The sequence below is a fragment of the Hibiscus syriacus genome, unplaced genomic scaffold, assembly GCF_006381635.1.
Source record: "Hibiscus syriacus cultivar Baekdansim isolate YM2019G1 unplaced genomic scaffold, ASM638163v2 tig00111812_pilon, whole genome shotgun sequence".
In the NCBI taxonomy this organism is placed as follows: domain Eukaryota; kingdom Viridiplantae; phylum Streptophyta; class Magnoliopsida; order Malvales; family Malvaceae; genus Hibiscus; species Hibiscus syriacus.
The window spans coordinates 1682935-1705582 of record NW_024063187.1 but is presented as its reverse complement, the minus strand read 5'-3'; the positions used below and the strand labels follow the sequence as shown (position 1 = coordinate 1705582).

Here is a 22648-nt window from a genome sequence, read left to right as displayed (position 1 = left end):
TAAATTTATGTTTTTAAATAATTTTCATAAGCATCATATTTATTTATATAATATAATATGAAAAAATAATATTATGATCTCGAGTGGACAAAGATGTTATTTTCCAATATATAAAATTTATTTTTTAATAACTTAAAGTTAGAAATGATTTTAAATAATTATATTTTTACAATCATATTATTTTTACCTCTTGAATTATAAATAATTAATATATTGAATATTAAAAATATAAAATAATTTTAAATACTCAAATTTATTAATATTTTACCAAATTAAACTCTTTGTATATTATTATTATATTTATTATTTTAAGTAAAGTAAAAAAAAGAATTGAAAATGATCATTATAAAAAGAATTCATTAATCTAGGAGTATTCTTGTCCAAAATGGTGGGAATTGTCTAATACTTAAAGAATTTGGAGGTAATGACATTTTCACCATTTTAACCAAAAAATACTACTATTGGAAAAAGATTACTCCCTGGTAATAATATTTTTCGTGAACCAAACGTGATAATGCAATTCCGTAAAAGATTATTTCCCTTGGTAATGTTCTTTTCCACAAACCAAATGCCCCTTAATATCTATTTATAGGGATAGATACTCGATTACAAAGGAAAACTAAATAGAGTAGAAATATACTTTAATAAAGTTCTCTACTTTAATCAAATTAGCATTCTTACTTTCTAAAATTTAAATATTAATTATTTTGTATCACTTTGAATTCAAGTCAAAATCTATTAAATATCCACCTTGATGTGAATTTTGAAAGTACGAAAGATTCAAGACAAAACACCCAAATTCGATGAGACTCAAACTCAACAAAAAACAATTCTTCATTTCAACAAACAAGTTCTCCACCTCTTCCACAACACCCCCTCAAAGGGGTAATCTTTAGTAATGGACACCGATAGAATCCAAGCTTTTTCTAAGCTTGAATTAAGTCTTTACATCGACATGGTTATCATAAGGATCAACTTTGCTCACAAATATATCATCACGAGAAATATCATGCACAACATGATCATGATCATTAATGATAATTCTATCTTCGAATTCATTATGTCCACGAAATTAAACTCTTTTCTACTTAATGTAATCGTTCTTTCCATGATTATCTTGTTCAAAAAAATTCTTTTGCTTAATTTAGTCAAGACGTTTTTACCAGACACTCAAACTCAACAAAAATAATTCTTTACTTCAACAAACAAGTTCTCCACCTCTTCCACAACACCCCCTCAAAGGGGTAATCTTTAGTAATGGACACCGATAGAATCCAAGCTTTTTTTAAGCTTGAATTAAGTATTCACATCGACATGGTTATCATAAGGGTCAAATTTGCTCACAAGTATATCATCACGAGCAATATCATGCACAACATGATCGTGATCATTAATGATAATTCTATCTTCGAATTCATTATGTCCACAAAATAAACTTTTTTTTGCTTCATGTAATTGTTCTTCCCACGATTATCTTGTTCAAAAAAAATCTTTTGCTTAATTTAGTCAATACATTTTTACCAGCGGCAACGTTATTTGACATGAAGAAGGAAACATAAGCTATATTATCCACAATTGATGAATCATGTATAACATATAACTTGGCAGTCTTTATCTGCCATTTCATCACAACAAGAGAACTTTTACAAATTTTCATAGCTCCGCCTTCATTGGAGAATTTGTATCCTTTTGAATCTAGGATACCTAACGAAATTAGATTTCTGCTCAAATATGGAACATGTATCATATTATCAACTGTTTGAGCAATCCCATCAAACATCTTAATCTTGATTGCGCCAATACATGCGACTTTACAAGGGATATTATTTCCCACAAATATATCACATGTAGATACAACTTTATAAGTTGCAAACCAGTCACGATTGGGACACATATGAAAACTGCTTCTAGAGTCAAGTGTTAACTCATCACTTGTTATAGAGTTATCATTAGCCGCAACTAGGAGTTCCCCGTCATCGCACTCTTCTACTACACCGGGCTTACCAGATTTTCCAGAGTTTTGCTCTTCGTCTTCTCTTTTGATTTTATTTTGTAACTTGTAACACTTTGTTTTAACATGATATTTATTTTTTAAAAAAGTGATAAGTTTTTCCTCGATTGGAAAATTTTGATCTACTCTTTCCTTTATTACCATAAGAACGCTCGTCTTTTCTTCCACAGTTTTAACTAGTCCATCCATGCACCATGATACCCTCTACCTGGGGCTCAGAACCAAATACAAGATGTTTCATCTTGTCAAATGAGCGCATACCATTCTACACCTCTTCAAGAGTGAGTGTTTCATGACTATATAGAATTGTGTCTCTAAAAGATGAGTAGGAAAGAGGTAGTGAACACAAGAGGTTAATCTCTAGATCAGAGATATTTTCTTTGAATAAAATTAGGTGCACTTCAAGAGACAAACATTCTATCAATTTCAGGGAATAAAGATATTGCTTTAAGAGAAACTTGTTGGTCAACGATTTTTGCATACATAGTTGCTCCAATTTCGCCCACAAATAAGCAACTTTTTTCTTTCAACATATCTTGCAAAATTTGGTTTGATAAGTGTAAACAAATCTAAGAAAAAGGTTTTACAATCCATACACATTTTCTCAATCATCTATTATGTTATATTCTTCTCATTAAATTCTTCTATTGCATTGTCGAGATCTAACAGTACAATAACATCTTGAATCTTCACCTGCCATATTGAGAACCTGGTATTTTGATCCAACAACAGAATATCATACTTCATTGTTTCTATAATCTTGAACTCGAAGATTTGATATCAATTTGTTATAATATCAGACGATTATTGGCAAACAAATAAACACGATAAAAAAAAAAGAAGCCAAGCTTTACGTGGAAAACCCAAAAGAGAAAAATCATGGGCATAGGAGAAAAATTTCACTAATATGAAGGAAGAAAATAAAAAATGATTTTGGTGAAAAAAACTTGATATCTAACCCTTACCCTTAGTATCTATTTATACGGATAGATAGTTGATTACAAAAGAAAACTAAACAGAGTAGAAATCTGCTTTAATAAAGTTATTTAATTTTAATCAAACTAGGATTCTTACTTTCCCAAATGTAAATATTAATAATTTTTTTCCACTTTGAATTCGAGAGAGGGAAAATAAATCATAGCGATATCAACCTAATAAGACATGAGCATGAGGTGAGATTTAACATGGTTCGACCTTACATAACTCCACGAGTGAGATAAACAATAATTCATTATAAACATGGAGAACATGAAGAGTACAAATACATTATATCACTTGTATCTCAAAATCCGGTATAAGTACCAAAACACTCCCAAAATAATCTTTCAACATCCCTACAAAACTATCTTTGAAACATAAGCCACAAAAATTGGAGAGATCCTAAAAGAGAATAACATCTCTCCAAAATAATTATCTCTCACATTGCTATAAAGGCAATGAAATAATATCTATTTATAGAGTCAAATACTTGATCACAAAAAATTCCTATGGAATAAGAATTTTTACCTAAAATAAATATTTACTTTATTAAATAAACGTAATTACCAAGTGTTAGGTATGGCTCATAAATATACCAGTAAAGAGGACAAGAGATGGAGCGGAGTGAACATCAACTATCTTTACAAAGAAAGTCTCGTTGTGGGGTTACGAATTATGTGGGTTGGGGGTGCGGGGGCGTAGCCCCCGCGGTACGGTACAAGGTTGATTTTGTAATTATGTACCAGTATTTTCTATTATAAATAGAGATGTAACCTAGACCTAAAATATCATTGAATAAAACTTCTAGCGCCGCCTAGGCACCGAGGACGTAAGCACATTGCCGAACCTCGTAAAATTCTCGTGTTCTTTTGTTTTCTTTACCCGTTTTCGTCAACAATTGGTATCAGATGTCAGGAGCTAAATTCGAAGTCGCAAAATTCGATGGTCAGGGTAACTTCGGATTATGGCAAACGAGGGTGAAGGATCTATTGGCGCAGCAAGGGATCTTGAAGGCTTTGCGACCTACAAAGCCGGCGTCGATGGATGAGGAAGATTGGGAAGAATTGCAGCAGCGAACGGCAGGAACCATACGATTATGCTTGGCGGACGAGGTCATGTATCACATCATGCATCTATCGTCTCCAGACGAAATTTAGAGGAAGTTGGAAAGTCAGTTTATGTCCAAATCCTTAACAACAAAACTGTATCTGAAGTAGCGGCTGTATGGGCTGAAGATGCAGGACGATCACGATTTGGCGCAACACGTGAATGTCTTCAATCAAATCGTTTCTGATCTGGCTCGGCTTGATGTGAAAATTGAGGATGAAGACAGAGCGATGATTCTGTTGTGTTCGTTGCCTCCCTCTTACGAACACATGGTGACTACTCTTACATATGGGAAAGAGACTATCAATGTTGAGTAGATTACTGCAGCCTTGTTGGCTCACAACCAGCGGAAGCAGAATGCAGGGGAAAGCTCTCAAGCCGATAGTTTATATATCAAGGGTAATCGAGATCGTGGACGGAAGCTAGAGAAGGCAGGGTCCGGGAAGCGGAATTCCAGATCCAAATCCAGGGATAAGAAGATGATTCACTGTTATAAGTGCAAGAAGGCGGGACATATGAAGCGAGACTGTCCGAAGTTGAAAAAGCAGACTGATGAGAAGCGTGATGGCTCATCCAATTCTGTGAACGTGGTCGAGGATGATAATTCTGATTGCAGTGAGGGTGATATGCTTTCTATTTCAACGACACAATTGACGGATGCTTGGATTCTTGATTCTGGATGTTCTTATCACATCACGCCAAATAGGGAATGGTTTTCGACATACAGGCCGATTAATTCTGGTTCGGTTTATTTGGGTGATGATCGATGTTGCAATATTGTTGGTATTGGTGATGTCAGAATTAAGATGCACGATGGCTCCGTTCGGACGTTGAGTGGTGTTCGACATATCCCAGACTTGAAGAAGAATTTGATTTTCTTGGGCACTTTGCAAAAGAATGGTTTTATCCCTAAGGCTGACGAGGATAGGGAAACCATTCGGATTGTTAAAGGAGCATTGACTGTGATGAAAGGCAAGATGACTGCAGGGAATATCTACAGATTGTTAGGGAGTGCCGTTGCAGGTGGAGTTCACTCTGTTGAGTCCTGTGATGATATGACAAAATTGTGGCATATGCGCCTTGCTCATCTTAGTGAACGTGGTATGGCAGAATTACACAAGAGAAACTTGTTGCATGGTGTCAAAAGCTGTAAGCTCGATTTTTGCAAGTATTGTGTTCTTGGTAAACATACTAAAGTCCGTTTTAAGACTGCGAAACACACAACTCAAGGGATTCTTGATTATGTGCATTCTGATGTATGGGGGCCTTCCACGACATCGTCTTTGGGTGGATCTAGGTACTATGTTACTTTTATTGATGATTTTTCACGGAAAGTTTGGGTGTATTTTTTGAAACAGAAATCTGAAGTTTTTGAGAAGTTTAAGCTGTGGAAAGCTGAGGTAGAAAACCAAACAGGACGAAAAATCAAGTGTTTGCGGTCTGACAATGGTACGGAGTACACATATTCACAGTTCCTACAATTCTATAAGGAGCATGGGATTCAGAGGTATTTTACAGTGCGCAAGACACCACAACAGAATGGTGTTGCGGAACGAATGAACAGGCCGTTGAATGAAAGAGCCAGATGTTTATAGTTGAATGCGGGGCTTCCCAAACACTTCTGGGATGAGGCTGTTAACATGGCGTGTTACCTTATCAACATATCGCCAAGGGCATCGCTGGCTGGGAAAGTTGCAGAAGAGGTATGGACTGGTCATGATGTTAGTTTTGATAACTTACGGATTTTTGGTTGTCCTGCTTATGTGCATGTACCTGCTGATGAGAGATCCAAACTTGATGCAAAATCGAAGGAGTGCATTTTTCTGGGTTACAAGAAAGGTGTCAAAGGATTCAAGTTCTGGGATCCAGTTACGAAGAAAGTTGTGATTAGTAGAGATGTCATTTTTGATGAACAGTCCATGTTGCAGCAGGAGTAAGACACAACAGTGGTGGATTTCGAGCAGTTTCCAGTTGAGAAACCAGAAACTTCTCAACCGACTTCTGGTGGTTCCACTACGGATGATTTGTAGGATTATAGTCTCGCCATAGACAGGGTGAGACGGACGAATATAAAGCCTCCGAACAGATTGGGTTTTGAAGACTTGGTATCTTTTTCACTTATTATTAGCAGTGATGATCCGGTTACTTTTCATGATGCCGTTACTAGTCAGGAAAACGACAAGTGGATGGCATCCATGGTTGAGGAGATGGAGTCTTTGAATCACAATCGCACATGGGAGTTAGTTCCCCTTCTTGAGGGTAAGAAGCCGATTGGTTGCAAATGGGTCTATAAGAAGAAACCAGCAGTAACAGAAAAAGAGGGGGAGAAGTTCAAGGCTCGTTTGGTAGCGAAGGGTTTTTCACAGCAGAAAGGAGTTGATTATGATGAAATCTTTTCTCCTGTGGTCAGACACACTTCAATCCGAGCAGTACTTGCATTGGTGGCTAGTTGGGATTTGTATTTAGAGCAGATGGATGTTAAAACTGCTTTTTTGCATGGTGATTTAGAGGAGCAGATCTACATGCGACAACCTAAAGGTTTCACTCAACCTGGAAACGAGCATTTAGTTTGCAGATTGAAGAAATCTTTGTACGGGTTGAAACAGTCTCCGAGACAGTGGTATAAACGGTTTGACTCCTATATGATCAAGATTGGCTACAACCAATGTGAGTATGATTGTTGTGTCTATGTTAAGAGCCTTAATGATGGTTCTTTTATTTTTCTATTATTGTATGTTGATGATATGTTGATTGCTGCGAAGAACATGGATGATGTTATCGGTTTGAAAACTTTATTGAGTCAGGAATTTGATATGAAAGATTTAGGTGCTGCAAAGAAAATTCTTGGAATGGAAATTTGCAGGGACAGAGACTCAATGAAACTGCAGCTATCTCAACGGGGTTATGTTGAGAAAATGCTAGAAAGGTTTGCGATGAGCAGCGCGAAACCAGTTAGCGCTCCATTGGCGAATCACTTTAAGCTCTCATCAGAACAGTGCCCTAAGACAGATAAGGAAGCTGAAGATATGGTAAAGGTTCCGTATTCTAATGCTGTTGGCTGCTTGATGTATGCGATGATATGTACTCGTCCTGATTTAGCTCATGCTGTTAGTCAAGTTTGTAAGTATATGTCTAAACCTGGTAAGCAACATTGGGAAGCAGGCAAGTGGATCTTTCGGTACTTAAAGGGTACTGTGGGACATGGAATTGTTTTTGGGAGTCAACGGGATAATCCTTTGGTTGTAGGATATGTGGATTCAGACTATGCAGGTGACTTGGATAATAGAAGATCTACGACAGGGTATGTGTTTACTCTTGGTGGAGGGCCTATTTGTTGGAAGTCTACTGTTCAATCTATTGTGGCTCTATCTACAACTGAAGCTGAGTACATGGCAGCGGCTGAAGCTACAAAAGAAGCTTTATGGCTTACTGGTTTAGTGAAGGAGTTGGGTGTTCAACAAGGTGGAGTTCAGTTGCTTTGTGATAATCAAAGTGCTATTCACTTGGCTAAGAATCAGGTGTATCGTGCTAGAACTAAACATATTGATGTAAGGTTCCACAAGATCAGAGAGTTGGTTGCATCTGGAGAGGTTTTGTTTCAGAAGGTACATACTGATGAGAATGTCGCTGATATGTTCACCAAGCCAGTTACGACAGACAAGTTCAAGCATTGCTTGGACTTGTTGAATGTTTCGAGTTGTTAAAGAAGCAAGGTAACCCAACCCACATTGAAGTTTCCAAGGGGCAGGATATTCGCCAAGGTGGAGATTTGTTAGGTATGGCTCATAAATATACCAGTAAAGAGGACAGGAGATGGAGCGGAGTGAGCGAAGCGAACATCAACTGTCCTTACAAAGAAAGTCTCGTTGTGGGGTTACTAATTATGTGGGTTGGGGGTGCGGGGGCGCAGCCCCGCGGTACGGTACAAGGTTGATTTTGTAATTATGTACCAGCATTTTCTATTATAAATAGAGATGTAACCTAGACCTAAAATATCATTGAATAAAACTTCTAGCGCCGCCTAGGCACCGAGGACGTAAGCACATTGCCGAACCTCGTAAAATTCTCGTGTTCTTTTGTTTTCTTTACCCATTTTCGTCAACACCAAGTAATCTTTATCCATTAGAATTATAATAAAATTCAACTTAATCACCAATTATAATTTAGATCAAAATATAACAAATTTCCCCTTTGACCTAAATTTCATCAAAAAATAGTCTTTATGTCTTCAAAACTTCAATCTTTATGTAAGCTGCATATCCATTGAAGTATCGTTGTCAAGTCTTCAACAACTTTAATTCTTAAGCAAAATCCATTAAAGTATCACTCGATCAATCAAGAATTACTCCTCTGCAACTAAAAACTCATTGCAGTAAATTCATCTTTCATGTCTTTAAAATCGCTAACAAAATCTGCAACAAAAAATTCCTTCAAAACTCACTGCCTAAATCATAGCTCTAATATCACTTGTTAGGAATTTGAGAGTGAAAAATAATCCAAGCGATATCAACATAAAATAAGACATGCCCAAGAGACGAGATTTAACGTGGTTCAACCATGTCTACCCCCCACCGGTGATATAAATAATAATCCACTATAAACGTAAAGAACACGAAGAGTACAAATACACAATATCGTATGTATCCCAAAACTCGGTATATCCCAAAACACTCTTCCAACACCTTTACAAAACTATTTTTGCAACATAAGCTCCAAAAGTTGTAGAGATCCAAAAAATAATTACATCTCTCCAAATTAATTCTCCCTCACATTACTATAAAGGCAAAGACATAATCTCTATTTATAAAATAAAATTCTTGGTGACCAAAAATTCTTATGGAATAAGAATTCTTACCTAAAACAAATATTTACTGTATTAAATAAACCTAATTATCAAGTAACCTTTAACCACTAGAATTAAAATAAAATTCAACTTAATCACCAATTATAATTTAGATCAAAATATAACAAGAACTTATTGTAAGGTGATTGAAACAACATGAGCAGCACCCATTAGATTCTTAAAATGGGTTATTTTCTCTTTCTATGTTTGTTTTATAATGTTAGTATTTCTAAGAGAATATGAACGTGTTATGTGTATTACTGATATATTAAAAAAATTCTACATAAATATTACATTGTAATCACGTTAAACTATTAAAAAAACTTGAAATCCATCATTGTAAAGTCCAAATAACTAAGCACAGTAGTCCTAGTAAGGACTAAAAGTGAAAACAAATGTTAATATATAAATTTATAAGCAACTGTTTAAATTCCGACATTTTTGTCGGGAACTAGTTTTATTTGAGATCTCCATGATGAGTACAAAATGGGAGTCATGCCACAGCTAGCATTTGACATGAACGTTGTTTATAAATCATAGGACTGAAGTGCAGGACATGGTTGATTTCAAAAAGATAAGTTTAAGGTTACCAAATGAGAAGGAAAAGTAGGTGGGAAAGTCTCTTGTGCGGTAGCTAAGGAAAAATGTTACCATAAATATTATTTTTTAACATTTCCGGTAAAAATCACCTAAAACATTATTATTTTTACCGGAAATGTTATTATTAAACGCTTTATTGGAAATGTTTAACATATCCGGTAAAACGCTATCTAAAACATTATTTTTTTTACTGGAAATGTTAATATTAGGAATTTTACCAAAATGTTAAAAAAAATAATAACATTTCCGGTAGCGTCTTTCCTTAACCGTATATTAAAGTCGTTCGTACGGCAGAAATACCCTAAGTGGGAAAAAAATGAAACAATCTTAAATCTTACATTGAAAAGGGGGCACCAGGAACTGCGATGATTTGAACATTAGTTTAGATTATACAAATCCAGCAGGAGAAAAAAAACAACCAGCATGCGGTTATATATTTCACAGATGGAAGAAATTTGTGATGCTTTGACGGCGCCAATATCACACTTTGAATGAATTGCCACTTTCTTGAATGCCTCACCAGTAAGATATAGATCGTTTGTTGCTGTCATAACAGCTAATTGAGAGCTCTTCACGTTGAATGAAATGGCGTCCGTGCTTGTTGATTCTAACACATAGAAGGAGAGTTTTGTTCGGTTTAACAGTCCAAACATTAGTGTCAATCTAGCTCAATTCTCAATCGAGTCGAGTTGATTTGTTTGAATTTACATTTAGATTTAATTGTAAATGTTTATAACATTACGATACTAATTTGTTTCATTTTAAACGGTTTTTTATAACCATACACGATATACATATTTTTTTCATGTTTTTTACATGCGATATACATATATCATGCAGAGTTGAGAGACTTGATTCAAACGTGAAATCAATCTATTAATTAATAAAAATTTTGAGTTATTCGAGTTTTATTTTATAATAACTTTAAGTTTATTTGAAATTTTTAGTGATTCGAGTTTATAATTTACGAGCTGAGTCATTTAAGTTGATTTTTCTAATGTCGAGTAGAGTTGAATATTTTAATTTTTTCAAATCGAATCAAATCGAGAAATTTAGAATTTTCAAATTGAGCGGGGTTTTATCCATACATATATATATATATATATATATTCAGAACTTTTAATATAGCAGCTTTTCTTTATTGGTAAGATACATTCTGGGTTGAGAATCAATCTGCAAGCAAAGGTTGAACCAAAAGACATCATTTGTATTGATGTTGATCCGTCAAGCTTTCTTTTCTGCATTACAGGGCCCACCAGTTTAAAATAATTGGACCGTCGTTTTTTGCTTTAATACCCTTATGATTGCATCTCTACTCAAGACTCGTATAGTCCCAATATTTATTCATTTATATTTTTAATATAATTTTGATTAAAGTACAAAGATATGGGAGTGCTAATTTAGTTAAGTAGGTAGTGGGAAATTCGAATCTAAATTCAATCAAAATCTAATGTTTGGATTTTAGTTCATTCGATTTAAATTTAAATTCGATTCGAGACTTTAACGAGTAGAATCAAATAAGGTTTAACTCGACTCAATAAATTTATCTCGTTAATTTTTTAAATGATTTTTTAATACGCTGATTGTCTTATTTTTAAGATTGATTACGTATTGTTAAACATTTTTAAAGAATGATTGTATATGTTACTTTAATGTATTTGTGAATTGTTACTTTGATTGTAATATGTTAGTTTTGTATATTTGTAGATTGATACTTTAGACATTGAAATTGCTTCTCACGTTATTTTAATCATTATTTTGTTAAATTTATTAATTTATGTTATATTAAGTCTTATATAGTATTAATAGATTTTTTATATATTTTTTGATTAATATAATAGATTTTATATATATTCTAAAAATAACGAAACCAAAATTCTAATAAACTTAACGAGTTAAGTTATAAATTTTTGAACGATCAGGAGTCAAGATCAGCACGAGCTGAACACTAGTCAACTCATAATTCAGTCACTCAATAACCTCCCCTACAAAGATGAATGGAGAAGAAATATAGTGAAAGCTATAGAAAGTACAAGTGTTGTTTGTTAACTGGTTTTCATTGTTTTCCATTTTGAGTTTGGTCCACAAGGAGTTGGCCATTTTTTTATCTGCTTTTCAACAACTGCTAACGGTAGCATCAATGTGGCAGTAGTGGCGTTAGTTAGCATAATCATCATTGACCCAGAACCTTAGCCATTCAGACTCCTTAATCATCATTACTTGCACTCCTATTTACTCAATCACTTATGCTCAAAAATTTAATTCAGAAATTTAAGAATTTAAGAATTTTAATTTATGTAAAATTTTTATATTTTCTTCTTACTCATTAAACTAAATTTAATCGTTTTTCCAATTTAATGAGATGCACTTACCCATACAGGGCTTAGTGCATCCACCCCTAACTACCAATGATGCAAACTTGATAATTACTCTTATTAATTCTATTCCTATTAAAGCTTCTTTTAAGGATTTAAAGCACCCACTATGTTTTTACTCAAAATACTTTCATTTCACGTTCTTAGTAGATTCTATGGCCATGAACTGCTTCTGGGTCACCTTGATTTTGTTCTTTGGAATTTGGGTTGTTTTCTGTGATCAAGATGGTATGTGTAATTTGCTCTTATCATGTTTGTGTAAATGTTTAGCTGAATTTATCCATGTTTCTCACTTTTTATGTTTAGCTATATTTACTTGCTTCCTTTTGTTTTTAAAGGTTTGATCTACATTTGATTTGCTATGAGACAGGTTTCTTGAGCTTAACTTGTGGTGGATCAAGGACTTACGTGGATTCATCTAAGTTAACATGGGTCTCAGATGATGCATTCATAAATACAGGCAACGTGACTACCATTGACTATGTTGAGGATTCAGGTACCTCCTCATCCAGTGTCCCACTTCGATTTTTCCCCGAATCGAAACGTCGCAATTGCTATAGACTACCAGTGGAAAATGCATCATCTGTGGTTCTTGTTAGAGCTCAATTTATGTATAAGAACTATGATGGACGTTGGAAGCCTCCGGCTTTCTTAGTGTCTCTTGGGACGGCTATAATTAGTACCGTGAACCTAACTAATAAGGATCCCTGGATTGAAGAGTTCATATGGCCAGTGAGTAAGGTAACACTCTCATTTTGCTTGCATGGTATTCCGGAGGGTGGATTGCCGGTTATTTCTTCTCTTGAAGTTCGGCCACTTCCTCAAGGCGCTTACCGAAGTGGCATAGAAGATTTCCTGAATAAGTCACTTCGTAAGCGCTATCGGATTAATAGTGGTTACACCAGTGGATCACTGAGGTAAGAATGTTTAGTAGCCCATCTCCATCTATGACTTCTGTCTTCTGTTACAATGTTTCACAATTAAATTCGGTAAAAGCAGGTACCCTGAAGATCCGTTTGACCGCATTTGGGATGCAGATCAAGGTTACTCCCCCTTTCATGTCTCACCAGGCTTCCACATTCCTCTTGGCTTGAATTTAACAAGTCTAAAGGAGAGCCCTCCTATGGAAGTGCTGCAGACTGCTAGAGTTCTCGCACGAGAAGATGTCTTACATTATAACTTACCTCTAGATATGTTAGGGGAATACTATGTTGTCCTCCATTTTGCTGATATTCTTCCAGTTTCTGCTTCTTTCGATATATTAATCAATGGGGTTGTTCAGCAATCAGAATTCACTATAACAACCTCAGAAACCAGAACTTCATATTTTACACAAAAGGGAATCACCAGCCTGGATATTGCACTTAAGAGAATCAAATTCTACCCTCAAATCAATGCGGTTGAAGTCTATGAAATTGTTGATATTCCACCAGAGTCTTCTTCAACTACAATTTCAGCACTTCAAGTTATTGAGCAGTCTACCGGTCTTGATCTTGGGTGGCAAGATGATCCATGCTTCCCAACTCCATGGGATCATATTGACTGTGAAGGAAGTACAATAACATCATTGTATGTGCAAAAACTGAACTGTATGCTTATGATTTTCAAGTTTTACCTCGGCTAAATACTCATATGAACTTATCATTTTTCTCTTAGGGACCTTTCAGACATCAACTTGAGATCAATTAGTCCAACATTTGGTGACTTGCTGGATCTTAGAATACTGTAATGTCTTGAACTTTCTTTAACTCTTAATAATATGGCATCCGTTAAATAAATACTTCATTTTCTTTCAGGGATTTGCATAACACATCACTTTCAGGAGCAATAGAAAATCTGGGCAATATGCAGCATCTTGAGAAATTGTAATTTTGGTCAACGCATTCATCTTTTATTAGTATCTTCATTCAATAGCAAAGAATAATAATATATCTTCACTAAATTCTCAGGAATATGAGTTTTAATCAGCTAACATCCTTTGGTTCCGATTTAAACAGCATGGTTAACCTTAAAATTCTGTAAGTTGCTATCATTTCTTATTATTGATTGAGATTTTACAGTCAAAGGTTGTTATATTTTCTCACAAATTTTTTTCTTGACTGTACTTGTACTGCATCATTGTTATTTTTCTACATGCAGGGACTTGCATAATAACAGTTTACAGGGAATGGTTCCCGACAGCTTGGGAGAGTTAGAGAATCTGCACTTGCTGTAAGCAACTTCCATAAATACCGTTGTAATATCAGAAGAATTGAATGAAAAACTGTGTTAGTTCATTCTTCAGGAACCTGGAGAATAATAAATTGCAAGGTACCCTCCCCCTATCTTTGAACAGAGGAAGCTTGCAAGTTAGGTATGGCTCTGTTATTCTTTTTCTTTTATTCTCTGACATATATATATGAAATCCGTATTCATGCATCCGAATGGATCAATATTTGTGCAGAACATCAGGGAATTTGTGCCTTTCCTTCTCAACAATGGCATGCAACGATGCCTCATCGAATCCTTCAAATGAGACACCACAATTTACTATTATTAGAAATAGGAAGCACACTCGACATACGCATTTAGCCATTATACTTGGTGCAGCTGGGGGAGCTGTATTTGCTCTGCTTCTCATTTCTCTTTTAGTATTGTTCTACATAAAGAAAAGGAAAACTGAAGCCGCATATACTACAAGTATGTAACTGTTATTTACATCATTGTTACCATGAGAATCGACAACATGATTCATATATGCACATTTTTCTCAGATTCAGGTGCAGAAATTGATATGCGAAACTGGAATGCTGCGAAAATATTTACCTACAAAGAAATAAAAACAGCAACAAACAATTTTAAGGAAGTCATAGGCCGTGGTGGCTTTGGATCTGTTTACCTTGGAAAGCTATCAGATGGCAAACTGGTGGCTGTAAAAGTGCGGTTCGATCGAACTCAATTGGGTGCAGACTCTTTTATTAATGAGGTTTATCATTAAACCTCTCTCTGATTTCCTTGTCTAACCCATAAATCAGTGTGAGCTCAGTAATTTTCTAGGTATTCATTTGATGAACTTAACTGAAGACTCTATGCAATCATCTAGACCATTGATAAAAGATCATCTTTAAGTATTATTTCAGTTTGATTCATTTTTCCTTGATCCAGTAAGAGTTGCTATTCTCATGCCTGCAGGTTCATCTCTTGTCGAAAATTCGACATCAAAATCTTGTGTGCTTGGAAGGATTTTGTTATGAATCAAAGCAGCAGATACTAGTCTATGAGTATCTACCCGGTGGATCACTGGCTGGTCACCTCCATGGTGTGCCTTTTTCTTTAATAAAATACTTAACATGTTCATGATTATCCTTTAAATATGTTCCTCTCATCTGCTAAAAGTATGCCCCGGTTTGATCTTGATGTTCTGTTTCCAGGTTCAAATAGTCAAAAGGTTTCCTTAAGCTGGATTCGGAGACTGAAAATAGCTGTTGATGCTGCAAAAGGTATGTCTGTTCTGTCTAGCAATGTGAAGGATTCATGTTTTACAGTTTGAACATTTCAGACCAGATGAACTTGGGTAGATATAACATCTAAAACAGAAGTAGCCGTTTCAGAGAATTTGTGGGCCTTTTTTTAATATTAATGATGCAATACTTCTAGCATAACCTTCACATTTATTTCTGTATCTTTTCAAGGGCTGGACTACTTGCATAATGGGAGCGACCCGAGAATCATACACCGTGATGTCAAGTGCAGTAACATCCTTTTGGACGCTCAGATGAATGCCAAGGTCTGTGATTTCGGCCTCTCTAAGCAAGTAACTCAAGCCGATGCAACTCATGTGACGACTGTTGTCAAAGGCACCGCAGGCTATCTAGATCCCGAGTAAGTCTTAGTTAAGTTCATTAAATCAAAGCCTTAACTTCACCAAACTCAATTGACATTCCTGTCACCGTACCGTCGACTCATTTCATCTGCAGCTATTATTCCACCAAACAGCTGACTGAGAAAAGCGATGTCTACAGTTTTGGTGTTGTACTTTTAGAGCTCATATGTGGAAGAGAACCACTGAGTCATTCCGGAAGTCCGGATTCCTTCAATCTAGTTCTATGGGTAATCAAGTTCTTCGTCTGAGTTTGATAACATTAAACTTAGAGTTCAACACGTAGCTCTCTAAAAGAACTGGTTCATATACTTGGTTTCATTGCAGGCAAAGCCTTACTTGCAGGCAAGTGCGTTTGAGATAGTGGATGATAGCTTAAAGGGAACATTCGACGCGGAGAGCATGAGAAAGGCAGCCTTAGTTGCAGTAAAATCCGTCGAGAGAGATGCGTCGTTGAGACCAACCATCGCAGAGGTATTTGCAGAGCTGAAAGACGCATACAGTATTCAACTCTCATATCTTGCATCTATGGGACACTCAGGTTAAAGCTAGTACATATATGAAATCAAAAAGAATTTTTCATATAAAGGATGTCAAGGGAGAGTTGGTTTTTGCGGAGGTGAGGTATACTGTTTCAAGAGGAGGCCTTGTATAAAGGTAAAATGAAGATAAGTTATTGATCACACAAGGTTTGAGTTCATGCCGTTGTTTCTTGTAAACGTTTAAAGTGCTATAAATTTATATAATTTTTTATATGTTCATAGTTTATTTATGCAAAATTCTTATATTTTTAGATTTGTGTCGTGTTCATATTTTTCATGCCGATTTGTGCTTAAATTGTTTTTTTTTTTTTAAATATTTGTGCTGTGACTCGATTTGTAGTATGTTTTGTATAATTTAAAAAATAATAAAATAATTAACATGCAACTTTATATTAATATATATATATATATAATTAAATTTAAATTTAAATTTAAATATATTTTTAATTATATTCAAATCGAGAAGAACGAATCACCTAATCTATGGACAATAAATTCGAAGGGAAAATCGTCCAAAATTCCATGTAAATATTATATTACTGAAATGTAAAGATAATTACATTACACACGTACTCTGAAATAGTGTTTACAACTAATAATCTTATATCGTATTCGTCAAATAATATTTTGAAATCGAACAAGAAAATATCATTTTAGAATCTTACATTACCGATGAGAATCCCAACCAAAGGCACCCTCATATCATGTGTTCTAAAAGAAAGAGCAATTTGATTCACGTGCTACAGAATTAGGCAATTTAACCATTGTACTTTTGATTCGATATCTGATGCAAAATAGTAAAACTGATAAACACTGTTAATGAAAAACCATCTAAATACCGACACTGAACACTTGAAATTTGACATTGCAAACCTGTGGATAGAGCTAAAGCAGCTTTAACACTATGCAAGGTGGGACTAAATTCGAGGGAATCCATACTCGGTATTCTTCGAGTTTGAGCTAATTGCTGCTTGTTAAATTCCACAAGTTGTAGTAACCTGTCCCTTTGTCCTTGATACAATCCCATCTAAGAATCTTCTATACTATATATGCATACATTTGACAATAGAAATCATTTTTGCATCAAACAATAACCATTTCTAATTTATTGAAAATTTTATGTACATAGTTTACATGACAGTAAAATAGACAAATATGAAAACATGCATAACCAAGTTTTACATTAAATGTAAGGGGGTGGGGTTTGTTTACAAGTGACACTAGTTATAACTTCGAATCATAATGGAAAATACTAAGGGTGTAAAAAACTGACCCGACCAGTAAAATTGACTGAAACCGACTTGAGTTAAAACTGTTTTTGACCTGCGCTGTGATGATCCAAAACCGACTTGAGTCGGAACTGGTGTTGACCTGAACCCGAGTTGGACCTGAAAATTGTGGATCTGAACCCGAACTGCATCCGACTGATATAAACCCGAACCCGAGATTGACCTGGTAAATAACTGGTATTACCCGACCTATTTTCAACCTGACCTGTTTTCAACCTGACCTGTTTTTAACCTGACCTGTAAATGATCCGACTTGTTAATGATCTGATCTGATATTTACCTGACTTATATATTACCATGGACGAAATTATAAGATTTTAATAAAATTATGAGTTTTTTAATTTATGATGTAATTAAAAAATCAATATGATTACTTTTTAAATGTTATAATAAAATATTTATTATGATAATTAAATTAATAAATAGACATATTATATAAAATTATTTAATAAAATAATAAAATTATTTAAATGTAAATTAGATAAAACATGATTAATAATGACAATGAAAATTAATATAGTTTAATTTATATAAATTATATAGTTTAATTTATATAAAGAAAAAATTAATATTAATAATGAAAGTATTTATTATGTAATATATATTAACGTTTTACATTATTAATATAAATAATTTTGGCAATACATTAGTTTACATAGGCCCAATACATAAGCCCACTCTTTTATTACAAATATATATGCATTAGTGTTAGTCCATTTACATTAGGGTTTATGGTTTATTGTTTAGTGTTTATGGTTTAAGGTTTAGGGTTTCTATAAACTATATATTTTATTACTTTATATAGTTTATGCATAGTATTTCTATAAACAATATAAGTAATTTACTTTATATAGTTTTTATATATATACTATACTATACATGGTTTATACATACATATTATATAAAATTATTTAATAAAATTATTAAAATATAAATTATATAAAACATGATTAATTGGGTGTTAAATAATTAGTATGTCACATTGCATATTATATGGTTCGTAAATAGTAGTACATGTCATATTAATTTCATTTGCATAATTAGTATTTTAATTGCATGTTAGGTTAATTCACATTAATAGCCCATTTATTTTGTTGTTATGAATAAGTAATAATAAAACAAAAAAATAAGTTCATTTGCAATAGTGCTAGTCCATTTACATTAGTTTACATAGGCCCAATACATAAACCCACTCTTTTATTACAAATATATATGCATTAATGCTAGTCTATTTACATTAGGGTTTATGGTTTAGTGTTTAGTGTTTATGGTTTAAAGTTTATGGTTTATGGTTTAGTATTTAGTGTTTATGGTTTAAAGTTTAGGGTTTATGATTTAAGGTTTAGGGTTTAGGATTTAAGGTTTAGGATTTCTATAAAACTATATACTTTATTACTTTATATAGTTTTTTATATATATATACTATACATGGTTTATACATACATATTATATAAAATTATTTAATAAAATTAATAAAATTATTTAAATGTAAATTATATAAAACATGACTAATTATGTGTTAAATAATTAGTATGTCACATTACATATTATATGTTTCATAAATAGTAGTACATGTTATATTTATTTCCTTTGCATAATTAATATTTTAGTTGCATGTTAGGTTAATTCACATTAATAGCCCATTTATTTTGTTGTTATGAATAAGTAATAATAAAACCAAAAAATAAGTCCATTTACAATAGTTAGTCCATTTACATTAGTTTACATAAGCCCAATACATAAGTCCACTCTTTTATTACAAATATATATGCATTAGTGCTAGTCCATTTATATTAGGGTTTAGGGTGTATGGTTTAAAGTTTAGGGTTTATGATTTAGGGTTTTTATAAACTATATACTTTATTACTTTATATAGTTTATGCATAGTGTTTATATAAACTATATAAGTAATTTACTTTATATAGTTTATATATATATAGTTTATATATACTATACCTGGTTTATACATACATATTATATAAAATTATTTAATAAAATTAATAAAATTATTTAAATGTAAATTATATAAAACATGATTAATTAGGTGTTAAATAACTAGTATGTCACATTGCATATTATATGGTTCATAAATAGTAGCACAAGTTATATTAATTTCATTTGCATAATTAATATTTTAGTTGCATGTTAGGTAATTCACATTAATAGCCCATTTATTTTGTTATTATGAATAAGTAATAATAAAACCAAAAAATAAGTCCATTTGCAATAGTTAGTCCATTTACATTAGTTTACATAAGCCCAATACATAAGCCACTCTTTTATTACAAATATATATGCATTAGTGCTAGTCCATTTATATTAGGGTTTAGGGTTTATGGTTTATGGTTTAAAGTTTAGGGTTTAAGGTTTATGATTTCGGGTTTCTATAAACTATATACTTTATTACTTTATATAGTTTATGCATAGTGTTTATATAAACTATATAAGTAATTTACTTTATATATATATATATATATATATATATATATATATATATATATATATATATATAGTTTATATATACTATACCTGGTTTATACATACATATTATATAAAATTATTTAATAAAATTAATAAAACTATTTAAATGTAAATTATATAAAACATGATTAATTAGGTGTTAAATAATTAGTATGTCACATTGCATATTATATGGTTCATAAATAGTAGTACATGTCATATTAATTTCATCTGCATAATTAGTATTTTAGTTACATGTTAGGTTAATTCACATTAATAGCTCATTTATTTTGTTGTTATGAATAAGTAATAATAAAAATAAAAAATAAGTCCATTTACATTAGTTTACATAGGCCCAATACATAAGCCCACTCTTTTATTACAAATATATATGCATTAGTGCTAGTCTATTTATATTAGGGTTTATGATTTAAGGTTTAGGGTTTTTATAAAATTATATATTTTATTACTTTATATAGTTTATACATAGTATTTCTATAAACTATATAAGTAATTTACTTTATATAGTTTATATATATATATATACTATACATGGTTTATACATACATGTACTATAAGTTACATATATAGTTTAGGGTTTAAGGTTTTTATAAACTATATAATTTATTACTTTTTATATAGTTTATGCATAGTGTTTTTATAATATATACATATATAATTTATAGATTACTTATATTAGTTATACATACATATATATACTATATTAATATAAATTATAATTATATAATACATATATATATTATATATACATACATACATACATATATATATATTATATATATATATATATATATATATATATATATATATATATATATATATATATATATATAGAAAACTAAAAGTAATTAGAATGTATACAAAATTAAATTGCATCGAATTGAAAATTCAAGAAGATATTTACAATTAAACCATGACTAAAATGAAAGAAATAAAAAAATCAAATACAAGTGGAAAATGATGATTGTTGGAGGAGCATGAGCCTAATTAACCCAAAATATATTTCCAAATAAAATCTCAATTCTCAATTTCCCTCCAAAATTTTCTATTCCCTCTAAGTTTTTCAATTTCCCTCTAAATTCTCAAATTCTCTCTAAATTCTCAAATTCCCTCTAAATTCCCAAATAAAATCAAAAAATTTCACACAAAAAAAATATTTATTTTAAATAGTTTTCTTCCATCACTCACTTTGAATAATATATATATACTATATTAATATAAATTATAGTTTATAAATTATATATTTTTTATAGTTTATATATATAGTTCATATAAACATAATTTATATATATAACTTATAATAATTATATAGTTTATAATATAAATATAGTTTATATATATATATATATATATATAGTTTATATACAAACTTATATTATATATATATATATATTATATTTTTTAATTTTTTAAATGATTATAATTTACTATATTTTTCATTATTTCTTCACATTTTGTATTTATTTCGATTTAATATTTTTTTAATTTATTTTAATTTTAAGTCTTTCACTTTTATATGTATTCAATTTAGTCCTTAAATTTATATTTGCATCTTCATTTAGTTCATTATTAGTAGTTTTTTATATTTTTGCAACTGGTCCATAACTTTTTAAATGTGTTTAATTTACTCCTTTTTATATTAATTTAAACCTCATATTTTAAATTTATTTCGATTTAATCCCTTACCTATGTGTGTCGTTTAATTTATATTTTAAAATTTTATTTGTAATTTTACATTTCTTCAATTTTATCCTTAAATTTATATTTTTTACAAAATTGATCCATAGATATTTATTTTTTCTCTTAATTTACTCAAAATCATATACAATTACAACTTGCAATTCAACAATCACGAAAGATGATAAAATAATTAATCCAAAAATAAAAACGACCCGACATGAACTCAATCCATATCCGGTAAATATTCGACCTGAATTTTATCTGTCAATGATGTGACCCGATCTGAACGAGATTCGACTGAAGTCCACCCGAACCTGAATTAACCTGGTCTTTATCTGCTTCGGACCTGAACTGTTTTAACCTGAACTGACATCGATCCGAACTGAAAATGGCCTGACCTGAACCCGATCTGGATCTTGTGTCAAATTTACCTGACTTGACCTGTATCCGATTTTACCCGACCTGACAGGATCCGACTAAAACCTGAACGATTACCCGATTTTACATCCCTAGAAAATACTCAACTAAAACATGAAATAATCTCACTACCCCAAAGTGCTCTGCACTTAATTGTTCACATCAGTTACAGGGGGAAACCAAATTAGATAAAAGGATGCGCCGGATGAGATGCAACGCAGTTTTTGTGGAGTGCCCATAGGCCATTGATCTGCACCAAATTTAAAACAAATCAAATCATCAGATCCAGAGTGCTCTTCAGATGGCACCAAAATTGTGGGTTTTAAACCTTCAGACAAGACAGGACCAGTGTTTTAACTCCAAATTTAATAATCCATTTAAGATACACCGGCCCAGGGCTCGTAATTAGTGTATTAATTACTCACACAAGGAAATGGAAAAGGAATGGCATCGATGATTTACAAGA

At 32.3% G+C, this 22648-nt stretch overlaps 1 protein-coding gene across 1 annotated transcript; it reads left to right on the top strand.

The window, feature by feature from the left end:
* The first annotated feature begins 11936 nt into the window (after window positions 1-11936).
* Window positions 11937-16428, top strand: LOC120171178 (probable LRR receptor-like serine/threonine-protein kinase At5g48740). Its single transcript, XM_039178944.1, has 15 exons — window positions 11937-12142; window positions 12285-12831; window positions 12914-13483; window positions 13571-13639; window positions 13711-13779; window positions 13864-13932; window positions 14054-14125; window positions 14199-14267; window positions 14358-14593; window positions 14668-14879; window positions 15086-15212; window positions 15325-15393; window positions 15586-15775; window positions 15871-16003; window positions 16101-16428. Exons 1-15 carry the CDS (start codon window positions 12070-12072, stop codon window positions 16317-16319), a joined length of 2724 nt encoding a protein of 907 aa, XP_039034875.1. The 5' UTR covers window positions 11937-12069; the 3' UTR covers window positions 16320-16428.
* The last annotated feature ends 6220 nt before the right edge of the window (window positions 16429-22648 follow it).

What these genes read in the sequence shown, in the direction of transcription:
- LOC120171178 (XM_039178944.1), top strand. Translation starts at nt 12,070, where the DNA reads ATGGCCATGAACTGCTTCTGGGTCACCTTGATTTTGTTCTTTGGAATT. An exon ending in TGTTTTCTGTGATCAAGATG is followed by an intron (nt 12,143 to 12,284) that starts GTATGTGTAATT and finishes GCTATGAGACAG; the next exon opens with GTTTCTTGAGCTTAACTTGT. An exon ending in CCTTCAATCTAGTTCTATGG is followed by an intron (nt 16,004 to 16,100) that starts GTAATCAAGTTC and finishes GTTTCATTGCAG; the next exon opens with GCAAAGCCTTACTTGCAGGC.